The 26,990-nt window shown below is 41.8% G+C and overlaps 1 protein-coding gene across 1 annotated transcript in view; it reads right to left on the bottom strand.

The window, feature by feature from the left end:
• The window catches only part of PCYT1A (phosphate cytidylyltransferase 1A, choline), a 48,670-nt gene that overhangs the window by 6,745 nt on the left and 14,935 nt on the right, over positions 1–26,990 (bottom strand). Inside the window, exons 2-7 of the mRNA XM_004577825.3 lie at positions 15,256–15,382; positions 9,623–9,722; positions 5,310–5,426; positions 4,506–4,657; positions 2,285–2,363; positions 1,329–1,471 (exon numbers count right to left, since the gene is read on the bottom strand). Coding sequence (XP_004577882.1) covers positions 1,329–1,471; positions 2,285–2,363; positions 4,506–4,657; positions 5,310–5,426; positions 9,623–9,722; positions 15,256–15,372 — 708 coding nt within the window. The 5' untranslated portion in view covers positions 15,373–15,382. The remainder of the gene's footprint in view (positions 1–1,328; positions 1,472–2,284; positions 2,364–4,505; positions 4,658–5,309; positions 5,427–9,622; positions 9,723–15,255; positions 15,383–26,990) is intronic.

The raw sequence follows: 26,990 nt of genomic DNA on the forward strand, positions 1-26,990 counted from the left end.
AAATAAAAGAATTAAAAATAAAATAAAACAGAAACTTAGAATCTAAACACATTTGACAGGACACAAAATTTCATCCTAGATGAAGACATAAAGAGAGTAATAAGATCATAGTACAGTATTTTCAAGAATGAGCCAATTATAACAAAATAAAAATGGAAGTACTAGATTTTACTTTTTTATTGTCCTGGATTTTTCCTCCACATCAATGCCTTACTCTTTAGATTTTTATATGAGGGGTGTGTGTGTGTGTTTTAAGATTTTTTAATTGGAAAGTCAGATATAAAGAGAGGAGGAGAGACAGAGGAAGATCTTCTATCCATTGATTCACTCCCCAAGCAGCCACAATGGTGAGTGCTGTGCCAATCTGAAGCCAGGAGTTTGGAACCTCTTCTGAGTCTCCTACATGGGTACAAGGTCCCAAGGCTTTGGGCCGTCCTCAACTGCTTTCCCAGGCCACAAGTAGGGAGCTGGATGGGAAGGAGCTGCCGGGATTAGAACCGGCGCCCATATGGGATCCTGGCACGTTCAAGGCGAGGACTTTAGCCTATGAGTTGTGTATTTTGTATTTTAGTATTTCAAGGTATGTTCATCTGCAAAATAAAGGTTATGCTCTTAGATCTTATCTGGTGTAGGGGCAGGGATGGAATGTTTAGTCAAATGAAAAGTATGTTCGTAATTCCAGACTACTAAGTACAAAGGAAATGTTTAGAATTTTTAAAAATCTGAATCTTATGAGAAAACAGATAATGATTCTGTAGGTGAGAAATTAATAGGATTTATTTGAATACTCAAATGAAACTATTTTACCTACTTTCATAGCATAATTATATAGAAGCTTTGGTTAATAACCTTGTTTTTAAGATTTACTCGGGTATAATTTATATATATAAAATATAGCATTTTTAAAGGATAATATTAAGCTAAGGGAAACTTAAGATCTCAAAAGTAAATTCTCAACATTTGGGTTCATGTGGGGAAATTACAACCAAAATGTTATCACCTGTGGGGTGAGAATCCACAGCTGTCATCAGAAGATCCCATTAAAAAAAGGGGCAAAGTGAAGTATTACTGTTAAAAGATGATATAAATACTGTACTACAGAAGCCACACATCCTCATTTGTTTAATTGGCTATGTGTCCTTGTATAAATATGCTGATGCTCGACCAAAGGGCAGAAAATTCCCTCTGTTCTGTAAAGAACTCAGCATAGTGTTACCTACAAAGAGGAATTCATTAGTTTCCGGGAGTGGTCATTACAACAGACGGAAAGGCAAGTTTTACAGTTGGAGGCAACAGGAGTCCTCTAGGGTCAGGGAGGTGGGACTCACGTTGATAAAGCTGACGTTGAGCTCCTTGGCTGTGTAGCCTCTCTGCAGGTTTCGTCTTGCGTACACATCATAGTCACGGACAATCCGGGTAATGATGTCTGATGTGGAGATGCCTTCGGTCCTCTGCGTTGGAGCAAACATGCCTAACTCAAGAACACATACAAACACTGTGATGTTCTGGAATCCTCAGGAAGCACATGGAAACTGGGCAACAGTATCTTCCTTAAGAAGTGGAATTTGTTATTACTGAGTCAAGTATAGAGATGCTAACATTACATGGAAGACTTCATCACAGACTAAAGGAAAGAAAGGAACTACATGGCCTTATTAATGAGAAAAATATGGAAGTGGGGGAAGTTTCCTGAATTAAGAGAGACAATAAAAGTAGATATTCAGGCCAAAAAGTAGTAGATGTCAATGCTATGCTCATCTTTACCTTTAATCCAAAAGGTGACCACAAAGAGGATGTTGAATTTCTCAGTGTATGGATTTTCCTCTAAAATGTAAGATACGGCTGAATCTCCATAGCCACTCTGACACTTCATAAAAATGAGACTGTAGGGCCAGCACTGTGGTTTAGTGAGCACAGTCAATGTCCACAAAGCTGGCATCCCGTATGCATGCCAGTTCGAGTCCCACTTGTTCTGTTTCTGATCCAGCTCCCTGCTAATGGCCTGGGAAAAGCAGCAGAGGATGGCCCAAATGTTTCAGTCCCTGCACCCACATGTGAGGTTTGAATGAAGGTTCTAGCTCCTGGGTTTCGCCTCGTCCAGCACTGGGCACTGCAGCCATCTAGAGAGTGAAGTGGCAGATGGAACCTCTCTCTCTCTCTCTCTCTCTCTCTCTCTCTCATTCTCTTTCTGTGTGTCTCTGCTTGTCTCTTTCTGTAATTTTAACTTCCAAAATAAATAAATAAAGCTTTTTTAAGAAATGAGACTGCGCATCAGTTTACTCACCTGCTTCCTTGATGTGCTTATACACATCATCACTCCCAGCAGAAGAATAAGGGATATCATCATGTGCTACAAAATCAATCTGAAAATAAGGAAACATCATTCAAAACCCAGAATAACTGTCATTCAGAAAGACTCAGAAAACACCCTGAGGCCCCCCAAAAAGAACAGTATACAGAGAATAGGCCCCCCATGAATTTTCTGTCTATATCTCTCATTTTGCTCATCAATTCCATGATCCATCACATACCACCGAGCTAAGTTATTTACAGATTGTAAATGTGAAGCTAGTCGGCTTCTTTTCCAGCCATTCTACAGTACCTTTACTGTACTCTAGTCACCACATTATGCTCAGCAGAGCAACAGTATTTGCTGCTGAGCTGGTTAGCAAGTGGAGCCTTGGAAGAAGGAACTCGCCATATCCTCCTGTGATTGGCTAAAAGTATGAAAAAATAGTCACTTCTTCGGCCCGGCGGCGTGGCCTAGCGGCTTAAGTCCTCGCCTTGAACACCCCAGGATCCCATATGGGCACCGGTTCTAATCCCAGCAGCTCCACTTCCCATCCAGCTCCCTGCTTGTGGCCTGGGAAAGCAGTCGAGGACGGCCCAATGCATTGGGACACTGCACCCGCGTGGGAGACGTGGAAGAGGTTCCTGGTTCCCGGCTTCGGACCGGCACGCACCGGCCCGTTACGGCTCACTTGGGGAGTGAATCATCGGATGGAAGATCTTCCTCTCTGTCTCTCCTCCTCTGTGTATATCTGACTTTGTAATAAAAATAAATCTTTTTAAAAAAAAAGAAAAAAGAAAAAATAGTCACTTCTTTATTAGTCATTTCCTTTTTCCAGTTTATGAGTAAAGGGGAAACTTACAAACAGCACAAGAACCCTTTCCCTGGAATAGACACATCTATATTCTTGAGAAATTCAAAGCCTCCAAAGATCATTAGGTCTCATGATCTATCACTTTATGACTGTCAACATTTTTTGCAAGAGGGAGAAAAAAGTAATGGCACTGGGATCAGTAACCTCTTTGGGAGATAGACTAACTCTCCCTCTTTTCTGAACAGGCTAGCACTACATCCAACTCCCAGAAGCCACTGCAGTAAAGTGTGCTCAACACGACTGTGTCAGGACCTCTCAGCTAAAATCTTAGTTACCCATAACAATCTGTCAGGATCCACAGGCAGCACAGTCAAGAGTGGGGGGCATGCAGACTCACGATTGGGTATCTACTGGTAACATGGGAAAAGGAAGTTGTTAGTCGCCCTAACCACATACTCTGCCTGGGCCTGCTTGGCTGTGTGTTTGAGAATTTTACTCATCACCTTTGGTGCCATTTGGCTATATTAAGTGCGGATGCAGAAAAGTTAGAGGACTCTAAGAGGTCTGTCCTGATCATAAACAGCTAGAATACATTTCCCCTAGCTTCAGACACACATAAATATTATTTAGAAGTATCTTAGCTACCTTTATTCTATGCTTATGGAACAATTCACCTGTAACATCCCACTTAACCCTATGGAGAGCTAAAAGGGCTTGCTGGTTCTTCAAGCTGGAAGGCTTCCAACTCAGCCTGATAAGTCCTCCCTATCTTCTATGCCCACCTTTTACAGAAACCCTATTGCTTTAATATGCAAGAATTCAAAGAGTAACTCAGAGAGTAAATGTGGAGAACATTCTTGGTTTCTAATCCTACACAATTTCTAACCCAAAAGCGAAATCCCGAAACTAAAATTAAGTCAAATAAGAGAAGTCTGTGTTAACATGCTTTGTTTCCTTAGAATGTGAACTTCCTGAGGGCATGACTGGGGCATGAATAGTCTAAAGAGACTGGCACGGCATGCTATAAAAGTGAAGGCATCTATACAGTGTGTGGGGAAGCATCACAGAACTGAACAGCTCAATTCCTAGCCCCCTTAACAACAGTGGGACAAGTTATTTGGCTTCTCTAGGCCACATTCCTCATCTGCAAAATGGAGATACTAACTTTTACCTGGTAGGACTGTTAGGAGGGGCAAATGGAATACAGGGATGTAAAGGTTCTGCAGACCATCAAACCCCATAAATGTCAAGGCTGACCACTCGTAGCAATAACACACCTGTCATCTCCCCTGTGTGAAATTCACATTGAAGGTAGAAGAAGAAAATGAGGCCAGGTACCAGAACCTTGAGAGTAGGGAAGATTCCAGAACAAGGAATGGAGACATGTGCTGAGTTTCTTACCCTGTGTTCTGCCAGGAACTCGGGAGTCAGGGTCCAGGGGGCGTTTCTGACCACCTCATCCACATAGCGGCAGTGCTGCACTGCGTCGTAGCGCTCGTTTTCATTCATCACCGTAAAGCCTTTGAAGTTGTGCGTCAGCTCGTCACTGCAGACTGAGTTCACCACATCACAAAGTTGTGAGGTCCCCTTTGCTTAGCCATTCCTCATTCACCAACCTCTCCCAGGTTCTCCCACATTCTAGGACTGTAACCATCCTCCCCACCTGGAGAAAAATCTAGATGTAGCTCAATCTGGGAACAATTGCTTCTCACAATTCACACACCTTCAGCAACAACACTCACTGAACAGAGTATCTATACTTCGGAGAAGAGCGAGTAAAACAGAAGACTAAGATCCTTGAAATGAGCCGCCAGCACACTGGTACATTAGTTAAATTTCTAAAAAATGTTTTATTTTCATAACAGTTGGCTGGCCCACACAGCATTGGCTTAGCAGCCTTTCACATCCTGGTGGATTTGAAACGATAAGCTAAAAACTAGAGCAAATGTTATTCTTCAGCAGGCAAAAGGAGCCAATGTCGCTCTCATGCTGCAGAACCGTAGCTGCAAACAGGGAGGCAAATGCTGGGAAGCTCGAGGCAATGCATGACCTTGGAGTTCCTCTCTCCCAGCTTATGTTGCCAGGACTTTCTGTACTTCCTGTTTCATTCTGAAACAAGGACTAAGGTACAAGGTAGGAGGAGAGCAAGCAATCTCTGTAATCTTCTAGATGGATAACACTTAGAGTCTTCATATGTTTTCTTACCTCCCACAATGAGGTATGTATTAGGGAAAAGGTTCTTTGCTTGCATCAGAGCCCGGGCGTGACCAGAGTGAAATAAGTCAAATATTCCATCTGCATAAACTCTCACAGGCCGTTCACCTGAATTCAAATGGAAGAATTTATCATAAAAACACATTTCTTCAAGGTTTCATGTCTGACAAATGAAAACGGTACCACGTGACTGTCCTATAGCTGCATCCATTATCTTAAGGAATTTTCTAAGCTTTCACCCTAATTCTGGGGATGTTTTGGATTTGTGAACAACATCACAGACATCCTTGAATAAAAAATGCCCTCTTGATTTCCTCTGTACTAACTGTTGTATAAAACTTCCCAGATTAAGAAAACAAATCAAAATGTGATTTTTTTTAACTTAAAATTATTTTAGAAGTAAAAGGAGTTATTAAAAAGATTTAAGTGTTAAACTTAGTCTTCACCTTCAGTTTATGATTCTTCAATTATGTTTAAACACAGTACACAGAAACTTCAAAAAATTTGTAGAAAAATGAAATTAACAGCTAAGTTTATTTTGTTGCAAAATTTTGAAGGTTATGAATATTTTTCATAATATACATCTAATGGCATTTTGAAGAGTTCATATATACATGCATTCCAAAAGTTCTTGTATCAAAATAAATTGATTTTTTTTAAGTACTGATTTATTTGAAAGTCAGAGTGACAAAGAGTAATTGTGACAAACAGGAAGTGACAAACAGGAAGAAATATTTTATCAATTGTTGTACTCCCCAAATGGCCCAAAAAGCCAGAGCTGGGCCAGGCTAAAGCCAGAAACTTGGAACGGCATCCAGGTCCCCCACGTAGGTGGCTGGCCCCCTGACTTTCACCATATTCTGCTTTTCCAAGCACATCAGCCGAGGGCAGGAAGCACAACAGATGAGACTCAAACTGGACCAGGGCTCTGATAGGGGATGCCAGCAATGCAGAGGCTTATCCTGCTGTACCCCAACTCTGGCCCTTAGGTTTATCTTTTAGTTTCATTTCTTCACAAACTTTTTAAAGTACCCTTAAACAATCAAACTCTACTCTAACTACTCTGTCTTCTCTTTGCAAGCTGCTATAATTACTAATAGTTCAGGCTTTCCTCTGAAGATACTCTCTGCCTTTACCGTCTCCCCACTCCCCCGGCCCCGGCACTACAGCCCAGACAGAAGAGATGAGTCAGAGAGGGGCAAACTGAAAAAGGAGAGTAAGTTCCTAAGCTGACCAGTTACCAACTTACTGCATCTCAGCTCCAGATTTGCCCTCAGTACCTGGTCTAACATAACAGAACTCCTTCCTTTACAGCGAGCATATAGCTTTAATAGAGGTAATACAGCAAATATTTGGAAATCAAATGTAAATATTTTAGAACTTTTCTTCTCCTCTCCATTGGTGAAAATAATGGAAAACTGGCAATTTATTTTTAGTGACAATGGCCTATAAAAGATAAGCCAGGAAATGATCTCCTAAGGTGCAAGACTAATTAGCACACCGATTATGAAACTGATAGAATGGTTTAGCATGCTTCATATAATAAATTTAAGCAGCTCAAAACCTGCTCCCATGATGTGAATAAAGGAAGAGATACTTCACTGCAGCAGCAGAAAAATGATAGCAGGCGCGTCTACATCATTCTGGGCATGGCAGCCAGAACCTCATCGGTCACTGCTGACTGATGGCAGCGATCGGAACATCTCCCTCCTGTCCTAAGCAAGGAAGAGGAAATTGGTTCCTTGCAGCTTTTAGACTTTTTAAATGGCTTGATCTATAACCATGTAGCTTTTAACCATGAATCATACATTGCGAATGGGAATATCATCAATTTTTAAGAAAGGCAATTAGGTAACATTTGTCAAAGAGAAAATGATAAATGCTTACACTCTGACTCAGCGACTCCAATTCCAAGAACTCATCACTGCAACTCTGGCAGCAAAAGTTCAGAGACCATCCAAATTGTAATAGAAGACTGAACTACTATACCACTGAAAGGCGGAGGGTACACAAACTAATTACTTAAATTTCCACAAGGAACTGGTAATACAGACCGCCTATAAAAGGGATACCATGTGGTTGTAAGACAAAGGTTGCAAGAAAGAAGATAATTCCCTTTATCTTTTTGTACTTTATGGATCTTAAACTATAGGGATGCAATGATTTCATAACACTGGAGATAGGTACACTAATATAACAACAATTGAGGTAATATAATGGACTTAAGAAGCAGAAAGTTTGTAGTTTAGGCTTGCCAGACAGCTTCCTCTGAAAAGCCTCAGATAACGCATTTTTAAATGATACAAAAATAAGCTAAAATTTGATCAGTATAGTCCTTTTTTATCCTAGAAATCATGACCATGATCATGACAAAAGGTAGAATACAAAATGTAAGGATAGGGCCTAGCGTGATGACTCAGTGGCTAAATCCTCACCTTGCATGCACTGGAATCCCATATGTGTGCCAGATCATGTCTCAGCTACTCCACTTCCCATCCAATTTGCTGCTTATGACCTGGGAAAGCAGTTGAGGACAGCCCAAAGCCTTTGGACTCTGCACCCATGTGGGAGACCCAGAAGATGCTCCTGGCTTTGGATCAGCTCAGCTCGGCCACTGCAGCCACGTGGGGAATAAACCAAGGTTTGGAAGATCTTTTCCTCTGTCTCTCCTTCTCTCTGTAAATCTTCCTTTCCAATAAAAATAAATCTTTTTTTTTAAAAAAAAAAAGTTAAGGATGTTTTGTTGTTTCTTTGCTATTAGAGTAGAGCAAGGGTGAGTTCAGATGAGGCAGGTATGGCTCAGGAATCACACTGCCTGGAACACTGTGGAGTTTGTAGTTTGTCAGGGTAGGCAACTACCACATACCAGGCTAAGTACAGCATGGACTCCTCTCTGCCACCAACCTCAGACACACCTCTTTCCCTCTTCACTGTTTCCGTAGACTCCCAACATTGGAATTCAATGGTTTCAGCCCAAGCCTTGGGCGACCTCAGGTTGACTTATCAACTAAATGACCAGAAGAGGCCACTGAACTAGTTTGGGGAGAAAGCAGGAAAGCCATTACCTCAGCAAGTGGCTATTAGCCAGGAAAATCAGCCCTACTCCCTCCCACTTACATAGAGCATATTTTTTAAAGCAACTTCCCTTTACTCTCTAAGATGTCTTAATTTGGATTAGAAATTATACAGTCACGTGACTGCTGGCTAAGTAATCACATGTTCTCCTTTAGGCACAACAAACCAGAGTTTCAATGTATCATCTCTGGCTACCTTCTCTCAAATATATATTCTTTTTTTTTTTAATAAATCTTTTTTGAAAGATTTATTTATTTTTTATTACTAAGTCAGACATACAGAGAGGAGGAGCGACAGAGAGGAAGATCTTCCGTCCAATGATTCACTCCCCAAGTGAGCCGCAACGGGCCGGTGCTGCGCTGATCCAAAGCCGGGAACCTGGAACCTCTTCCACGTCTCCCACGCAGGTGCAGCGTCCCAAAGCCTTGGGTCATCTTTGACTGCTTTCCCAGGCCACAAGCAGGGAGCTGGATGGGAAGTGGAGCTGCCGGGATTAGAACCAGCACCCATATGGGATCCCGGCGCATTCTTTAGCCGCTAGGCCACAGTGCCGGGCCCTCAAATATATATTCTCAAAACATCCTGTCCCAAACAGATTATCATGGCCCTGCAGACTCTCCCTTTGCCACCCCTTCTCTGAGTGAAACATTGTTGATTTTTTTTTCACTTTCCGAAAGATTTCTAAAGCTGATTTTCTCATCTCTGGAGCCTTACTTTTCCCGGTGGGTAGAAAATTTTCTCCTAATTATGCAAATATTCCCCTTGAACTTGCTCAATGTCCCTTGTGAAAATCTGGAGAGCAGGAGGGGTGAACTTGTTACTGTTTAAAGTCACTAACTGGGCCTAGCAGCTAAAGTCTTCACCTTGCATGCGCCAGGATCTCATACGGCCACCAGTTCTAATCCCGGTGTCCCACTTCCATCCAGCTCCCTGCTTGTGGCCTGGGAAAGCAGTTGAGGATGGCCCAAAGCCTTGGGACCCTGTACCTGCGTGGGAGACCCGGGGAAGAAGCTCCTGGCTCCTGGCTTCAGATCGGCTCAGCTCTGGCCTTTGCAGCCACCTAGGAAGTGAATCAATGAATAGAAAATCTTCCTGTCTCTCCTCTTCTCTGCATATCTGACTTCCCAATAAAAATAAATAAAAAAATTTTTAAAAAAGGAATAGTTGATAGATAGAATGGGATGTTGGAAATAATAGGAAAGCAACAAAATAAGTTGGTATTTACTTACAAGGAGTTCCTTTGCTGGCTTCTTCCATAGTTACCCTGACATACGGTTTACTTAAGTCAACTTCAATTTCATCAGAAAAAGGAGCTGGCTGCCGTAAACCCTTAAGAAGCAGAAAAAAAAAAAAAAGAAAAGTTAAACATAGACCAACAGAGGTTTTGCCTAGCAATGTAAGATTGGTTTAATATTCTAAATTCAAATACACCACAGTAACAGGATTCCCAGTAAATCAGTCTTCTGTTGCTTTAAAAAAAAATCAAAGTATGTAATGGCACTGGTGCAGTGGCTCAACAGACTCATCTTCTACATGCTAATGCCAACATCTCTTATGAGAATGAGTTCATGTTCCAGCTGTCCCACTTCCAGTCAAGTTCCCTGTTTTGACCTGGGAAAGCAGTCAAGACCAGCTCAAAGCCTTGTGACCCTGCACTCATGTGGGAAACTCAGAAGGGGCTCTAGGCTCCTGGCTTCGGACTGGCTCAGCTCCGGCTGTTGCAGCTGCTTGGGGAGTGAATCAATAGACATGGGGATTCTCCACTCTGTCTCTCCTCCTTCCTATATATCTGACTTTGCAATAAAAATAAATAAATCTTAAAAAAAGACACTTAAAACTAAAACCTTTAGTACATTAAGAAAATGTTCAAGTTGCATAATTCATAACAGCTAAGAAGTAGAAACATTCCAAAAATTCACCAAAAGATGAATGAATAAAATGGTAAGTCTACACATGGAAACATAATCACCTATGAAAGGAATGAAGTGCTGGCACATAGTACTGTGTAAACAGGCTTTGAAAGCATAATGCTAAGAAGTCATTCTATGAATACATTTACATGATATGGGTACAATAGGTAAATCCATAGACACAGGAAGGATATCATGGTTGCCAGGGGACAGAACAAGGAGTAACGAGGAGGGGTTGCTAAATGAGGATGGGAGGATTTCTTCTTGAGACGATGAAATGTTAAAAAATTAAATAGCCTGGTACCCTAGTAGCTAAAGTCCTTGCTTTGCAAGCGCCAGGATCCCATATGGGTGCTGGTTCTAATCCCAGCAGTCCCATCCAGCTCCCTGCTTGTGGCCTGGGAAAGCAGTTGAGACCAGCCCAAAGTCTTGGTACCCTGCACCTGCATGGGAGACCCGGAAGAAGCTCCTGGCTTCAGACTGGCTCAGACACAGCTGTTGCGCTCACTTGGAGCAAGAATCAACAGACGGAAGATCTTCCCCTCTGTTTCTCCTCCTCTCTGTATATTTGAGTTTCCAATAAAAATAAATAAATCTTTTTTTTAAAGATTTATTTATTTATTTTTATTGCAAAGTCAGATATACAGAGAGGAGGAGAGACAGAGAGGAATATCTTCCGTCCGAGGATTCACTCCCCAAGTGAGCGCAACGGCCGGTTTTGTGCCGATACGAAGCCGGGAACCTGGAACCTTCTCCGGTCTCCCACGCAGGTGCAGGATCCCAAAGCTTTGGGCCGTCCTCGACTGCTTTCCCAGGCCACAAGTAGGGAGCTGGATGGGAAGTGGAGCTGCTGGGATTAGAACCGGCGCCCATATGGGATCCCGGGGCATTCAAGGCGAGGACTTAAGCCACTAGTCTACGCTGCCGGGCCCATAAATAAATCTTTTTAAAAAGATTTTACAAAATTAATCATGATATATGCACAATCATGTGAATATGTCACTGAACTGTATGTTTAAAAATGGTGAATATTACGTTATTATACAATTTTTTCCCAATTAAAAAAATGCATTAAATAACCTTTCACAACTCTGTTTCTTTCATCTTCTTCATATACAGTGTACCTAAGCAGAAGTCAAATGCAGCTCTCCTCCCTGACTGGGCCTTTAGCTGAATCAATTTCTCCTAAGTACAGAGAATGAAATTCAAGTTTCTGTAATTACAACAGATCAGCAAAATCTTGATCCTAAAGGGCTGTCTCCAGGTAGAATGCCAGGTAGTTTTTTTTTTTTCACACTCTCTGATATTTTCTTCTCGGTTGGAGTATGGTACCTCTAGAAGCTCAGATTTATAAAAGCAGGACTAAGTACTTCCTGAAGCATCGCTCCATTTCAATGTCAAGAGAATCCCGCTGTATTGTTCTCAAGTCTTATGACTTCCCAGTAGCGAGGCAAAGAAAGGGAAAAACTCAGAACTAAGTTTTAGCTTACTTAATAACTATAAAATCACAACAAGCTTCTAAAATGGCACAGTAATACCTGCGACACAAGTTCATTATTCAGGATTTAATAAAATTGTATCTCTGAAGTAACTAGAATAATGTTTTACACATAGTTTGTTATTAGCAACCCTCTTACAGGGACCCCAAGTTTCACCATGCTAACAAACCTACCTAAATTGAATTGATCTAAGGGGTGAGTGTGTTTCTTTGTTTTTTTGTTTCTGCTTTTTTTTTTAACAGATGTATTTATTTTTATTTGGAAGGCAGATTTTACAGTGTAAGAATGGTAAGATATCTTTCTTACTGGCTTACTCCCACGTGGCTGCACTAGTCAGAGCTGAGCTGATCTGAAGCCAGCTTCTTCCAAGTCTCTCACATGGGTGCAGAGTCCCAAGGAGCTGAGCTATCCTCTATTGCTTTCACAGGCCATAAGCAGGGAGCTGCACGGGATATGGAGCAGCCAGTGCTGTATGTAGAGGATTAGCCTGCTATGCCACTGCACTTTAAGTGTTAGCTTCTAAATGCTATGGGAAATTTTTAAATCTATGCATCTAAAAATTGTAATAACAACAAGTCACATTCTCTAAATTATGAATTGTTTAATGCAATATTGCTTTCAAAACAACTTTTACTAGTTATACTGACACATATTAACTCACTATTTCTGAAAATTCCAGTGAGAGAGAAGAGGAAATTCTGGAGAAATGGATATAAGTCAAATCATAAAACACTAGAACTTGATATTGGCTTCTTGGTAATCTTTCTATTTTCCAAGATTCCTGAATGCTTTTCACCAAAAACATCCTGAATGCACAATGAAATATTTTCCTTTTATTCTGCATAAATGTTAATGGGTCTTCCAGGGATTCCAATTCTTTCAATAATACCAGGAAAATGGTTATGGAGTCAGAATGAATAAATATTATGTGGTATGAGAAAGAAGGGGTAATAAATACAGCAGAAAGATTCTGTAACCACCCCCCACCAGGGATTTGCTTAGAAAGAAAAAGAAAAAACCAAAAAAACTTCCTCTTATTTCATTATTTACACTACTGAAGTGTAAATAATGAGGCCATCTGTCCAATTACCATTTGGATGCTTTGTACACCTTATAAACTGTACACCAAATTCAATCATTTGTCTTCCTTTAGCTTTGTGTCTGTGCTTCAGAGAGCTCTCATTTGCTAACAGTCTCCCCAAATGCCTGCAAGGGCAGAGGCTGAGCAGGGATCAAGCCGGGAGCCAGGAACTCAAACCTAAATTTCATAAGTGGGTATCAAGGACCCAATTACTCCCAGAGAATCCTTGGAGAGCAGAAAGAAGAGTATTCTCCCTGGGCAGGGGCCACTGTCTGCCAGGGTCAGTGTTAAACAGAAGTTGGAGTCAGGAGCCAGAGTGCCTATTCAAGTCCAGATGTTCAAATGTGTGGGACACAAGCATTTTAACCTAGCATCTTATTAACCAAGAGGATAAATGCCCGCCCTCCTACATTCCTTACATACAAAAAAAAAAAAAAAAAGGCACCACGCATTTCTAACACCTACCTAAACTGAAACCTAAGTCACCCTTAGTATTTCTGATCCCTGCTTCCCAAATATCTCTCAATGGTCTATTTTACCTCTTAGAATTTTTAAAATTTTTATACTCCCTGTACCTACTGTGGAAGCTTAAGTCCTCTTCATTTCCAACCTAAATAACCATAGCTATCTCCTAACTAGTCTGTCTGACTTAAAACAATCAGAATGATCTCCCTAAATCTGACCATACTACCTATAAGGATAAAGTTCAAACTCCTTAGCACAACATACAAGATCCTGTGATTAGGTCCTTGCTTTCTTCATTGTTGGCAAATCCTTATTCTGAACTTAAAACTCTACCAGTATTATTAGCAGTTTGCCACAGATACTATTACCATACACTCCCAAGTTTCTGAACTCTATCTCTTATTCATTCACTGAATTCTTATCCTTCCAAGTTCAGCTTGGAAACAACCTGCTGGATGATGCTCTTTCCAAACCACCGCCCCACCCCTTGGTCACAGTCAATCTCCTGATTTTCTAGACACCCACTGTACCTCTAATTTCCTTCTGCTTAACATGCTTCATATTATATCATTACTTATTTATTGTTATCTCTTTCCTCTATTTGTCTGTCAGCTTCTAACAGTAAAGTCATCTTTTCATCTGCATATCTCCAGTGCATAGCAACTGGCTTACAGGAGTTCTCGATATATGTTAGTTGAAAAAAAAAATATTATGAGATCTGGTTGGCAGAACTGTTACTTTCCCCAAGACTTAGGGACTTTCCCCAAGACTCACCTATTCATGTAATAAATATTAACATAGGCTAAATGTCTTACTAAATGTTTCTATGTTTCTTTGATGATGCCATTAGAAAATCTGTGTTAGTAAATTATTTATGGATAAAGTAGTCATAGGTTATTTCTTCATTTTTCCATCTTAACTCCTTTCTCTCTTTCTACTATCCCCTTCATTTTGATTCACCACCCCAGTTACACAAAAAACCACACATAGTATGAAGTCACTTGGAGGTAATATCCAAACTAGGGAACTTCACAAGGACAGAGAGATCAGTGGTTTCCAGAAGGCTGGATGGGGATGAGGTGTTGGGGGTAAATGAGAGGGATTGCTAATGGATGCATGGCCACTTTGGGGGTAGTAAAAATATCCTAAAATATTTTGTAGTGGTGATTATACAGGCATACATATATTAAAAATCATTGAATTGTGGCAGGTTAAGGCACTGCCTTGCAACACTGACATCCCATATGTGAGTCATGGCTGCTCTACTTCCAATCCAACTCCCTGTTGCTGCATATAGGAAGGCAGCAGAAAATGGCCCAAGTAGTAACTTTGATTGTATCTAAGTGCTCTTTGATATGTATTTCAGGAAAACTTTCAGACAACAAACAGAAAAAAGACAGGCAGTATAGAACAGGAACTTTCACTTAAAGCATCGCACCGGTTAGCAAGTACGAAAATAATTTCCCAGAGTTAAAGCAGGTAGTAATGGAAGCAGGTTCTTACCTATGATAGGACCAGCAAGAGAGTGGAGGAATGACACGGGGTGGCAAGACAGTAGACACTCAACACAGACAAAAGAAAATACCAAGATCAAAGCACTGGCTGGAGTTCAATTTCTCCATTTCATTAGTTTCAACCTGATCTTCAGTCTAACACACACAAAAATTCCAAATTTTCCTAACATTCCTTTTTTCCTAATTCTAAAAGCTCCTAAAACTGAGCTGTGGAATTCCTAAAGTGTTAAGAAAGACCAGGATTTGCAACAACAGATAAGATGACTACTCACACTTTCCATTCTTTCCACTATTTAAAAAGCTATAACACCACAATCACCAATATCATATCTGTTTTTCCCCCCTCTGTCTGCCAGGTTAACACTCCTATAAAGAAGTTGCTTCTTTACTTACCACTGCACAGCGCTGCACTTTGGAAGGAATTCCATCTTCCTCTGTCGCCCCGTTGGGTCCAAGCGCCTCTTTCCTCCTCTTCCTTGCATTGATTTTGGCTGAACTCTGCACATCCATTTTCTTTTAACTGGTCACAGAAAGTGAGAAATAACTGCTTTACTCATTGGGCTGCGAAAAAGCATGTCACCAGTGTTCACTGACCCTAATGTACTGCCCCAAACATTACTTCCATAGCATACATTACACTAAGATGAGCCAATGGCATCTGCAAAAGCCACAAAGCTTCAAAAAACACCGGGTAGGAACATCAGAATGCCTCTCTGGGGAACAACAGCTACAACTAACTGCCTGATCTTGGAAAGTACTCGCCCTGACAAAGGAACCTATATTCTAACTGATGATTTGATATCTTTGCTATCTGCAAAAGATTAGAACAAGGTCAAATATCCCTTAATGGAAATACCTGGGCCCAGAACTGTTAGGTTTCAGAACTTTTCAGATGGTGGAATACTTGCCCAGACTTTACTAACTGAATACCCTTAAATCAAATATTTCAAATTCAAAACTCTCCAAAATCTGACACCTTTTGAAGAGATTACAGATGTCCAGCCTGTACAAACTACCAGCGCTCCTTAGGTCATTTCTGAGAAGGCAGGTCCAAGGCAACGGGAAAGGTGTGACTCAAGCCTTGTTTAACAGGGATGCCTATCAACAAGTCCTGTTTAACAAGGTATGAGGGTTTCTTAACAGCAAATGCCTGGAGATTTCAGGAACCACAACCACTAGGGCGAGCTCTATGAAATTTGTGGAGTAGGGGCCCGGTGCAGTGGCCTAGCGGCTAAAGTCCTCGCTTTGAACATGCCAAGATCCCATATGGGTGCCAGTTCTAAATCCGGCAGCTCCACTTCCCTCCTAGCTCCCTGCTTCTGGCCTGGGAAAGCAGTCGAGGACGGCCCAAAGCCTCAGGACCCTGCACCCGTGTGGCAGACCGGAAGGAGGTTCCTGGCTCCTGGCTTTGGATCGGCACAGCACCAGCCATTGCGGTCACTTGGGGAGTGAATCATTGGACGGAAGATCCTCTCTATCTCTCCTCCTCTGTGTATCTGACTTTGCAATAAAAATAATTAAATATTTTAAAAAGAAAAAAAATCTGTGGAATAAAGCCCCCTCCCTCTTTCAGGAGCTTAGCTCTTCAAGCTTACTCAGCTTCCCTTATTTTTTTGTTTTCTTGCTTTTTAAGATTTATTTATTTTATTGGAAATCAGATACAGAGAGGAGGAGAGACAGAGAAGATCTTCCATCCAATGACTCACTCCCCAAGTGACTGCAACGGCCGGTGCTGCGTCAATCCAAAGCCAGCAGCCAGGAACTTCCTCCAGGTCTCCCTCGTGGGTGCAGGGTCCCAAGGCTTGGGTCTTCCTCGACTGCTTTCCCAGCCCACAAGTAGGGAACTGGATGGGAAGTGGGGCTGTTGGGATTAGAACCGTTGCCCATATGGGATCCCGGCGTGTGCAAGGGGAGGAGTTTAGCCATTAGGCCACAGCACCAGGCCCCAGGCTCCCTTGTTTTTAAGATTCCACACAGGATTCCTCCTATTAAAAATCTGTTTTTATTGTTTCATTTTACCAGAGAACTTCTAGCAACTATTACAGAAAAATTCTGAATATCCAATATTTTATGTTTAGATGTTGGCTTTTCCAATTTTCCCCATCGCTGTAGGGATATTTGCATTTTTCTTGGGTAACACAATTTGTATGATTAAATAAATTCCTGGGCAATGACAAGGTTTTATATGTTAGCCAGCAACTGGGGGTGGAGAAAGCTCTATGATCCATAGCCATCTCTAAGATAGAGCATAGTGCTCATGTGCAAAACAAATGCCAGACAGAATGAGGGTTTCTGGCCTTACTTCAGTGCCTCTGAGAGGCCCTCCAGAAGGACAGGCTTACCTGAACTACTGCGATTGTGTCTTACTTTGTTTGCTCCAGCTAAATTCCTACTGGCAACATGAAAAGACCAAGAAATCTGGACTGGGCCCGGTGCAGTAGGCTAGCAACTAAAGTCTTTGCCTTGCATGTGCTGGGATCCCATATGGGTGCTGAAATCCCGGCTGCTCCACCCACTTCCCATCCAGCTCCCTGCTTGTGGCCTGGGAAAGCAGCTGAGGACGGCCCAAAGCCTTGGGACCCTGCACCTGTCTGGGAGACCAGAAGAGCTCCTGGTTCCTGGCTCCTGGCTTTGGATCGATGCAGCTCCTTCCATTGCAGTCACTTGGGAAGTGAACCATCGGATGGAAGATCTTCCTCTCTGTCTCTCCTTCTCTCTGTATGTCTGACTTTCCAATAAAAATAAAACAAATCTTAAAAAAGAAAAAGAAATCTGGCCTAATTCTTAGATAATGAAGGTAACTCCCCATGAGTCATGGCCAAGCAGTAGGCTGACTTGAAAAACATGTCAGTTCAAAGTGAGAAACCAATCCTACCCAGAAACTTTCCAACACAAATGCAAACAAAAATGGAAGAAGGTCACTAATACACATTTAACATCAGTTCTAGTTCTCCCAGGGCAATGACCAGAGCTTTTCTCTCTATGGTCATTAATTCTTTCAAAATACCCAGAGTACTAAGAGACCTGCTCGGAATGTCTAGTCAGTTCAATTAGTGACAGCTTATAATTTGCATTACATAACTGCCCTAAGTGTCCATTAAATTCTTCCCAGGATAGGAACATGAAAAAATCCACTGCTGGATATTTCATCAGCAACTTGGTATCAGACAAATCCAGATCAGGTAGTCAATTATGTAAGTACTTACTGTATCCAAAACATTACAGCTTACAAATAAAACCTGGAGAACATTCTGCTGAGGAAAACAAGCTAGGCACAGAAAGATAAACATGGCATGATCGGACTTATATGAAGAATCTAAAAAAGCTGAACTCACAGAAATAGATTAAAAGGCTGGTTATCAAAGGCTGGGGAAGAGGAATGAGTGAGGGTAGAGACATTTATCGGTTAGACAGGAGAGGAACATAGTGATCTGTTGTACAAAATGCCAATAATAATGCACTTTGTATTTCAAAACTGCTTTTAAAAAGGTGTATCTCTTTTTTTTTAAGATTTATTTTTTTCACTGGAAAGGCAGTTGTACAGAGAGGAGGAGAAACAGAGAGGAAGATCTTCCGTCCGATGATTCATTCCTCAAGCAGCTGCAACAGCCAGTGCTGCGCTGATCCAAAGCCAGGAGCCAGGAACTTCTTTCCGGGTCTCCCACGCAGGTGCAGGGTTCCAAAGTTTTGGGCTGACCTCAACTGCTTTCCCAAGCCACAAGCAGGGAGCTGGATGGGAAGTGGAGCTGCCGGGATTAGAACCGGTGCCCATATGGGATCCTGGCACGTGCAAGGCGAGGACTTTAACCATTATGCTATCGCGGCGGGCCCAAAAAAGGTGTATCTCTAACGCATTCATTACAAAGAATAAAGATAACAACTTTATTTAACTCCACAGTGTAAATAACTATTAAAAACATGACATCTTACCCCATAAATACATGTCATTTCTATTCGCCAGTTAAAAATTAAACAATGAATTATCTTCACAAAGAACCTTTAAGCAAGGCCAGGAAACCACCCACAAAGTCCACATTTAAAAATACTTATGACATAAAATGCTTGTATTCTAGATCCACTGGGCAAAACTTTGCTGATGTAAGAGATATTTATATAGTTCCAAAGTATCTCCCCATAGATTATACAGTAATTATAAAGGGAAATGAGTTACCTGGATAATGGAAAAATCTTTGATGAGGAGCAATGAGGACACAACATTATGTGCCAAAAATATTTAACCTGCATTGATTTATGAGGAAACAAGCAGACAAATCCCAACTAACAGACATTCCACAACAAGCCCATTTTCTGCAAAATACATCAGTCGCAGAAAACACTGAATGGCTGAAGGACTGCTCAGGTTGGAAAGGACTAAAGAGAGGACATCTAAATGTAATGCATGATTCCAGATTTGGGAGAAATCATTATGAAGGAAAGGATAGCTACCAAGACAACCAATGACATTTGAAGATGAACTGTGTGTCAGACAATGGGCGCCAACACTAAACTTCCTGTCCTAACTACACTGCTATATGAAAGACTGTCCTGGATTATAGCAGATGATGTGCTGAAGCATCTAGAGACAAAGGTCATGATCTCTGTAACTTAGGAAATAGAGAGGGTGGGAGGAACAGACACATCACATGTAAACAAATGGTAAAGGAAATGTGGCAAGCTGCTGTCAACACATGAATCCAGCTGGGGTAGAAGGGAATTCACCATAACAGTCTGGCAACTTTTTTTTTTTTTTTAAGATTTTTTTATTCAATTGGAAAGTCAGATATACAGAGGGGAGGAAAGATCTTCCATCCACTGGTTCAATCCCCTCATGGCCACAAAGGCTGGAGTTGGCCAATCTGAAGCCAGGAGTTTCTTCCAGATCTCCCATGTGGGTGCAGGGTCCCAAAGGTTTGGGCTTGCCTTGACTGCTTTCCCAGGCCACAAGTAGGGAATTGGATGGGAAGTGGAGCAGCCAGGACACAAACTTGCGCCCATATGGGATCATAGCGTGAGCAAAGTGAGGACTTTAGCCACTAGGCTACCATGTTGGACCCTGGCAACTTTCTATAATCTAATTTTTAATTTTTTTCCAAAATGAAAGTTAATTATAAAAATGCTCACAGCATTTTCCTAGATAGATAGGCCCTTGCAAATAATTGTCTATTGAGATTTTCAAAAACAAGATTCTCGGGAGATGAATTGGAGAGATGGCTCAATTAGCTAATCCTCCACCTTACAAACACCAGGATCCCATATGGGTGCCAGTTTGTGTCAAGGCTGCTCCACTTTCCATCCAATTACCTGCTTGTGGTCTGGGAAAGCAGTCGAGGACAGCCCAAGGTCTTGGGACACTGCACCCATGCGCAAGACCTGGAAGAGGTTCCTGGCTCCCGGCTTTGGATCGGATCAGATCATGCTGTTGCAGTCACTTGGGGTGTGACTCAGAGGATGAAAGATCCTTCTCTCTGTTCTCCTTCTCTCTGTAAATCTGCCTTTACAACAGAAATGAATAAATGTTTTGAGAGAGAGAGAGACAGATTTCCTCTCCTTTGGCTTTGAATGACATATGCCCTAAGAAGTACGGTTTGGTAAGCTAAGAGTCTTACAAGAAGTAAGATAATAAAAGCAACAGTTCGAACAACAGCTTTCTTTTTTGAATGTTTACCATGTGCCAGGTACCAGAGAAGGCATTTTATGACATTAGCCCCATATAATCCTTAAAACCTGAGAAGCAGATATTATTAGCTCTATTGACAAACGAGAAAAGTAAGGACCAGAGAGGTTAACTAACCTATACAAGAGACAGCACAGCTACCTGGGAGAGTGGGAGGGACAGGGTTTAAATCCAGAACTGTCTAAAATTAAAGACCTAATCACTTTATTCTTATGTTTCTCAGAGATCCAAGATTTTTTAAAAGGTGTTTTACCATCATTACTGTGCCTCGTTCTATCAGAAACACACTCTCTCTGTGTATTTTCAGACTTTCTTAAGTGTTTTCAGTCGCAGGCCGGCCAGTCTAATTAAACAGTAGGATAAAAAGTCATGGCTGGGCCAGTGTTGTGGTGTAGTGAACAAAGCCACTGCCTGCAATGCCAGCAACCCATATAGGCGTCTGTTTAAATCCTGTCTGCTCCAATTCCAACTTGGGAAAGCAACAGAAAATGGCCCAGTTATTCGGACCCCTACCTCCCCCATGAGAATCCTAGCAGCTCCTGGCTCCTGGCTTCACCCTGGCCCAACACTGGCTTTACCAATCATTTGAGGACTGAACAAGAAGGAATAGCTCTGACTCCCCTGCTTTAACTCTACTTTTCAAATAAAAAAATAACTTTAAAAAAAATCAAACTGACAAAGTTTGGCCTGATTTAGTCAGCAGATGTCAGTCAGACAGCTATACAGTTTTACAGCTCGGGTTCCTACTGGGTGACTGTGTTAGCATTTCCCAATAAACTTCCACATTAAGTAATCAAGAATTTCACCTCTCTTCCTGCCCCTTCTGACACTGCAGTAGGTAGCATTTTAAAAACATCTGTATTTTTCACTTATAACACGAAACAACTTTTCAGAATACCATAATAAATCAAGTGGATATCACGTTTTCACCAGTTATTTAATATCTCAAATTGAAGTTAAAGTCTCCAAATGACTTATAGAAAGACATTTAACACATCCACAGACACATTTCCTGGAGCTTCTCAGAGGTGCTTGCTCTGTGTGTGCAGCAGGTGTGCTGTGCTTTTACAGCTTCATTGAGATATCATAAACTATATTTAAAGTGTATTTAATGAGTCAATATATTTATATACCTATAAAATCATCAAAATTAGGACAATGAGCATATCTACCACCCTCATTTCTTCATGCCACTTTACAGTCCACTCTCGCTTTTTCAGTCTATTTTTTATATTATAATAAAATATTCAAAACATAAAGTTTACTTTGTATTTCAGCTACTTATTTATTAAAGTATTGTTCCATCTTGTCAGAATTCAACTTCAGCAGCCAAAGTCCTAGTTGCTGTCCTCGCACTAGATAAAAGGAAGGTTCTCTCTTCTGACAGTTAAATTATGGCCAGTATAGCTACCAAAAACATTTTTTTTAAGATTTTTTTATTGCAAAGTAAGATATATATAGAGAGAGGAGGAGAGACAGAGAAGAAGATCTTCCGCCCACTGATTCACTCCCCAACTGGTCACAATGGCCAGAGCTGCACTGATCTGAAGCCAGGAACCAGGAGCCTCTTCCAGGTCCCCACACGGGTGCAGGGCCCCAAAGCTTTGGGCTGTCTTCAACAGGGAGCTGGATGGGAAGCAGGGCTGCTGGGATTAGAAGTGGTGCCCATACGGGATCCTGGCACGTGTAAGGCGAGGACTTTAGCCAAGGGCACCTCACTGGGCCCAGCATGGTAGCCTAGTAGCCAAAGTCCTCGCCGTGCATCCACCGAGATCCCACATGGGTGGTGGTTCGTGTCCTGACTGCTCCACTTTTTACAGTTATAATTGTTTGGGAGAAGTTTAGATATAAGGAATACACGTAGAGACATATAATAATAAAAAATAAAGGTGCTTACTATATGCCATGCGCTGAGCTAAGGCTTTATCTGGGTTATTCCATTTGAACCTCATTTGATAGATGATGACTAAGGCTTAGAGAGATGCAGGAATTTGTCCAGGTACCAAGGAGTACAGAGGGGATCCATGCTCAGATACCCTGATTTTTTAAAAAATTTCTTAAAAACTTATTTATTTTTATTAGAAAGTCAGATTTACAGATAGAAGATTCACAGATTTCTAGCAAAGGCTAGAAAAACCTGACATATGCTACATCTCTCCCTTCCCTACCACTATCCTACTTAAGAATCACCATTCCCGGGCCCGGCGGCGTGGCCTAGCGGCTAAAGGCCTCGCCCTGAACGTGCCCCAGGATCCCATATGGGCACCGGTTCTAATCCCGGCAGCTCCACTTCCCATCCAGCTCCCTGCTTGTGGCCTGGGAAAGCAGTTGAGGACAGCCCAAAGCTTTGGGACCCTGCACCTGCGTGGGAGACCCGGAAGAGGTTCCTGGTTCCCGGCTTTGGATCGGCACAGCACTGGCTGTTGCAGCTCACTTGGGGAGTGAATCATCGGACGGAAGATCTTCCTCTCTGTCTCTCCTCCTCTCTGTATATCCGGCTTTCCAATTAAAAAAAAAAAGAATAAATCTAAAAAAAAAAAATCACCATTCCAGTAAGAACTCTTCTAGAATCTGATGCTAAGGTAAGATGAAGAAAAAAACAGTACTACTGCTACTAAAAGTGAGCATTTATATAATACTTATATTCTAAAAACACTTTAAAATATTAAACTATCCAAATTATCACATTATGTATGTATTTTTTTTGATACACATAAACTAAATTAGTCACTACATTATACAGGTGAGGAAACAGAACAGAAGATAAGATCATAAATCCAGAGCCCGGCGCAGTAGCCTAATGGCTAAAGCCCTCACCTTGTACATGCTAGGATCCCGTATGAGGCCTGCTTCCTAAGCAGCTCCCTGCTTGTGGCCTGGGAAAGCAGTGGAGGACGGCCCAGGGCCTCGGGACCATCCACCGCATGGGAGACCCGGAATTAGCTCCTGGCTTGGATTGGCTCAGCTCCAGCCACTGCGGCCGCTTGGAGAGTGAACCACCAGACAGAAGATCTTCCTCTCTGTCTCTCCTCCTCTCTGTATTTCTGACTTTCCAATAAAAATAACTAAAATCTTAAATTAAAAAATATAATGATAAAAAGGTCAATATATAACAATATTTCAAGATATTTATAACAAGTACGATATGAAATATTCATGATTTCTGTTTTTCTACTAAGCCTACTATTACTATTGTGACTCATGTTTATGATAAAAGAAAATGGTGATTTGTCAGAGGTTGGTGAAAACAAGGATAAAATATATTTGTTTCAAATTCAGATTATGTGAATTGTTTTTTTTAAAGACTTATTTTAGTTTTATTGGAAAGTCAGATATACAGAGAGGAGAGACAGAGAGGAAGATCTTCCGTCCATTGATTCACTCCCCAAGTAAGTGCAATGGCTGTGCTGCACTGAACCAAAGCCAGGAGCCAAGAGCCAAGAGCCTCCTCCAGGTCTCCCACACGAGTGCCAGGGTCCCAAGGCTTTGGGCTGTCCTCAACTGCTTTCCCAGGCCACAGGCAAGGAGCTGGATGGGAAATGGAGCCACCGGGATTAAAACCGGCGCCCATATGGGATCCCGAGGTGTTCAATGCGAGGACTTTAGCCACTAGTCCACCACGTTGGGCCCGAGCATACTCTTCTAAAATGCCTTACTGTGTAGCCAGGTCCAAGTATTAACTTTATTTTGCTTAGTAGCTAACCTAGAGTCTTACTGCTTGTTTCTCTAAAGAAATTAGAGTGATGCATTGAAGTTCAAAACTAAAATCTTAAAGGAAACAGTTGAGCTCTAATTTAATCTATCAGGCTAATTATTTTATAAAATTTAACTTTACATTTGGAAGTTTTTGAATTAGGTATACTTAATATTTTAAAAATTATTTGACAGACAGAGTTATACCACGTGGAGGGAGAGATACAGGAATTTTCTATCTGCTGGTTCAATCCCAACATGATCACATTGACAGTAGTTGGGCCAGTCTGAAGCCAGGAGCCTAGAGCTTTGTTGGGGTCCGTGCAGTGGATGTGGGGGACACGAGGGTGTGAAGAGTATTGTTCCATTGCAGGCAGGGCCGCAAGGAACCTCCCGCTGTATGGCAGGGCCCTGTGGATGTCTCTACAACCACCTGAATGCAGCTCCACCTCCCTTTGCATGGGCACCAGACCACCCTGTGGAAGAATTCTAATCCAATCAGGCATTGTTTGCTACTGTGGAGTTGGCTTTTTTACTCAATGTGAGCTTGGAGGTTAATCAGTATTCATACTGTCTTGGCTGTCCCCCTTGACCTTAAGCTAATGTAGGGACCTGTATTTAGGGTTTCATTCTTTCCTTGATCTTTAGGTTCTCCTTTTCTTTGTGATACAAAAAATTGAGTTGTAGAATAAGAATTGTAGTAGGAACTTCTATTGTTTTTAGGTAAAACAAATGGCACAGTTATCCTTAGACACACGCACTTGACCATGACGTAAAAAGTCTGAGACAGAGTTTGACTGTTTCTGTATAAATAGAGCAGACAGCTTTCCCGCATTGTCCATTATGATCATGAAATCGTAGTGGTCCATTTCTTTCCTCTTTACACCTCATCCACGTACTCTTCTTGAGTTCCGAACTCAGCTGGAGCTGGACTCCGTCAAGCGGCGCCCAACGTGGGGCTCAATGAAGGTAGGTCTTTTCTTTCTTTCTCTTTGCAGTGTGGAAAAGACTTCACCCAGGGTGCTGCAGGCCCCCGACAGAAGGTCAGGTTAGGAGGGGTGAATAGTCAGAACATATATTGAGAAGTTGTGTACCCTCTGTGCTGTAAAAATGGGCCAGAGTGATTCTAATGAAGGAAGATTATATGCTGATATTATATACCTTACATAGGAAGGGCATTAAAGTTAACAAGACACAATTATTAGAATTTTTACAATTTGTACAAAAAGTTAGCCTGTGGTTTATTGAGCAGGGCACTTTAGACTTACACACATAGGATCAGGTAGGGAATGATATGAAAAGGTGGTATTGGAGTAATGGACGAGTGGGCATGCCATCTTCTGCATATGCCATTTGGAATGTTTTACAGCAGGCACTAGATGTCGGACCTGAGCCTTATGCTGCGCCTTCAGCCCTGTTAAGAGAACATACTCTCCCCATTCTTGATCCTGAAAAGGGAGGCTTAGACCTTAGTTATGGCTCAATGAAAAGTGTCTGTCCTGAAAATACTGTAAAAATTTATAAAACTGATCTGGAAGGTTTAACAGAAGAAGATCTTTTAAAACCAGAAATATTTAGATCAGGAGTTAGAGACTGTAAAAAGGGGCAAATGGCTGAATTACATGATAAAAGGTCTCCTGCTGTTGATGATAAGCCTCCAAGGTATTCAGCTAAGCCTTGTGAGCCCTTTCCAGCTAGACCAGATCCAGCAAAAATTGATTTTAGAGGGGCAATGCAGAAGGCACTTAAGGAAGGTGATTTTTTGTTTTCCTGTTGTTTATGAAGGGGATGAATCTGAATGGGAACTGCTGCCTTATAAGCTTATTAAAGAACTAAAGCATGCTGTCTCTGACTACGGGTCAAACTCCCCGTACACTATGGCAATGGTGGAGGGACTAGCAGCAAAGTGGATGACTCCTTACGATTGGTTTCAGATTGCCAAGGCTTGCCTCACAGGAGAAACTTCCTTTTGTGGAAAGTGGAATATGAGGAATTAGCTAAGGCAGAAGTCTTGGAGATCTGTGAGGTATGGCAAACATCTTACCTTAGACATGCTTTTAGGACAGGGCACTCATCTTGGCATTTCAGAACAACTTACTAAGCCTAAGGAAATATTATTACAGCTTATCTCCTCCCTGGCATTAGGAGCATGGAAACGCCTGCCGTCTCCAGCTCAGAAGTCTTCAGCCTTTGCAAATGTTAAACAGAAGCCTGGGCTGCAGGATCTCAAGCATTTGGGCTATCTGCCACTGTTTTCCCAATAAAAAGAGAACTGGATCAGAAGTGCAGCAGCCAGTTTCTGCGGACCGCTCAGGGCTTCTGGTTGTCTTTCCGATGACGTTGGTTTCTGCACGGTAGTGTTTGGACTTCTTCCATTCCCTGCGGAAGCTCCGGTTGGGGGTGGGTGACCTCAGAGTACTTGGCCTCCGAGGGCATCCAATTCCCTGTGGCCTCCTTGGCAGTTGGGATATAGTCCTTGTTGCTCGTATTAATAGTTTGTGGTGAAGGTCTGAGAGTCTTCATGGTTGGGATCCAAGCTTCCTCCTTACCACCTGCTCCACTCTGGAGTGCCCCCCTGCTCCACGCACATGACCTCCTGTTAAGAGGTTGTCAGGATCGCACCCGATTCCCCCCTCATGCATTGGTATAGTAGTTTTATTGTTGTTTAATGCCGCTTTGAGTCTGTTGTCTATGAATTACCAGATTTGATCTTGATAGGCTATATTGTACTTTTTCTCACTCTTTTTATGGTCCTGAAAGA

This window comes from Ochotona princeps, chromosome 3 (assembly GCF_030435755.1).
Source record: "Ochotona princeps isolate mOchPri1 chromosome 3, mOchPri1.hap1, whole genome shotgun sequence".
In the NCBI taxonomy this organism is placed as follows: Eukaryota; Metazoa; Chordata; class Mammalia; order Lagomorpha; family Ochotonidae; genus Ochotona; species Ochotona princeps.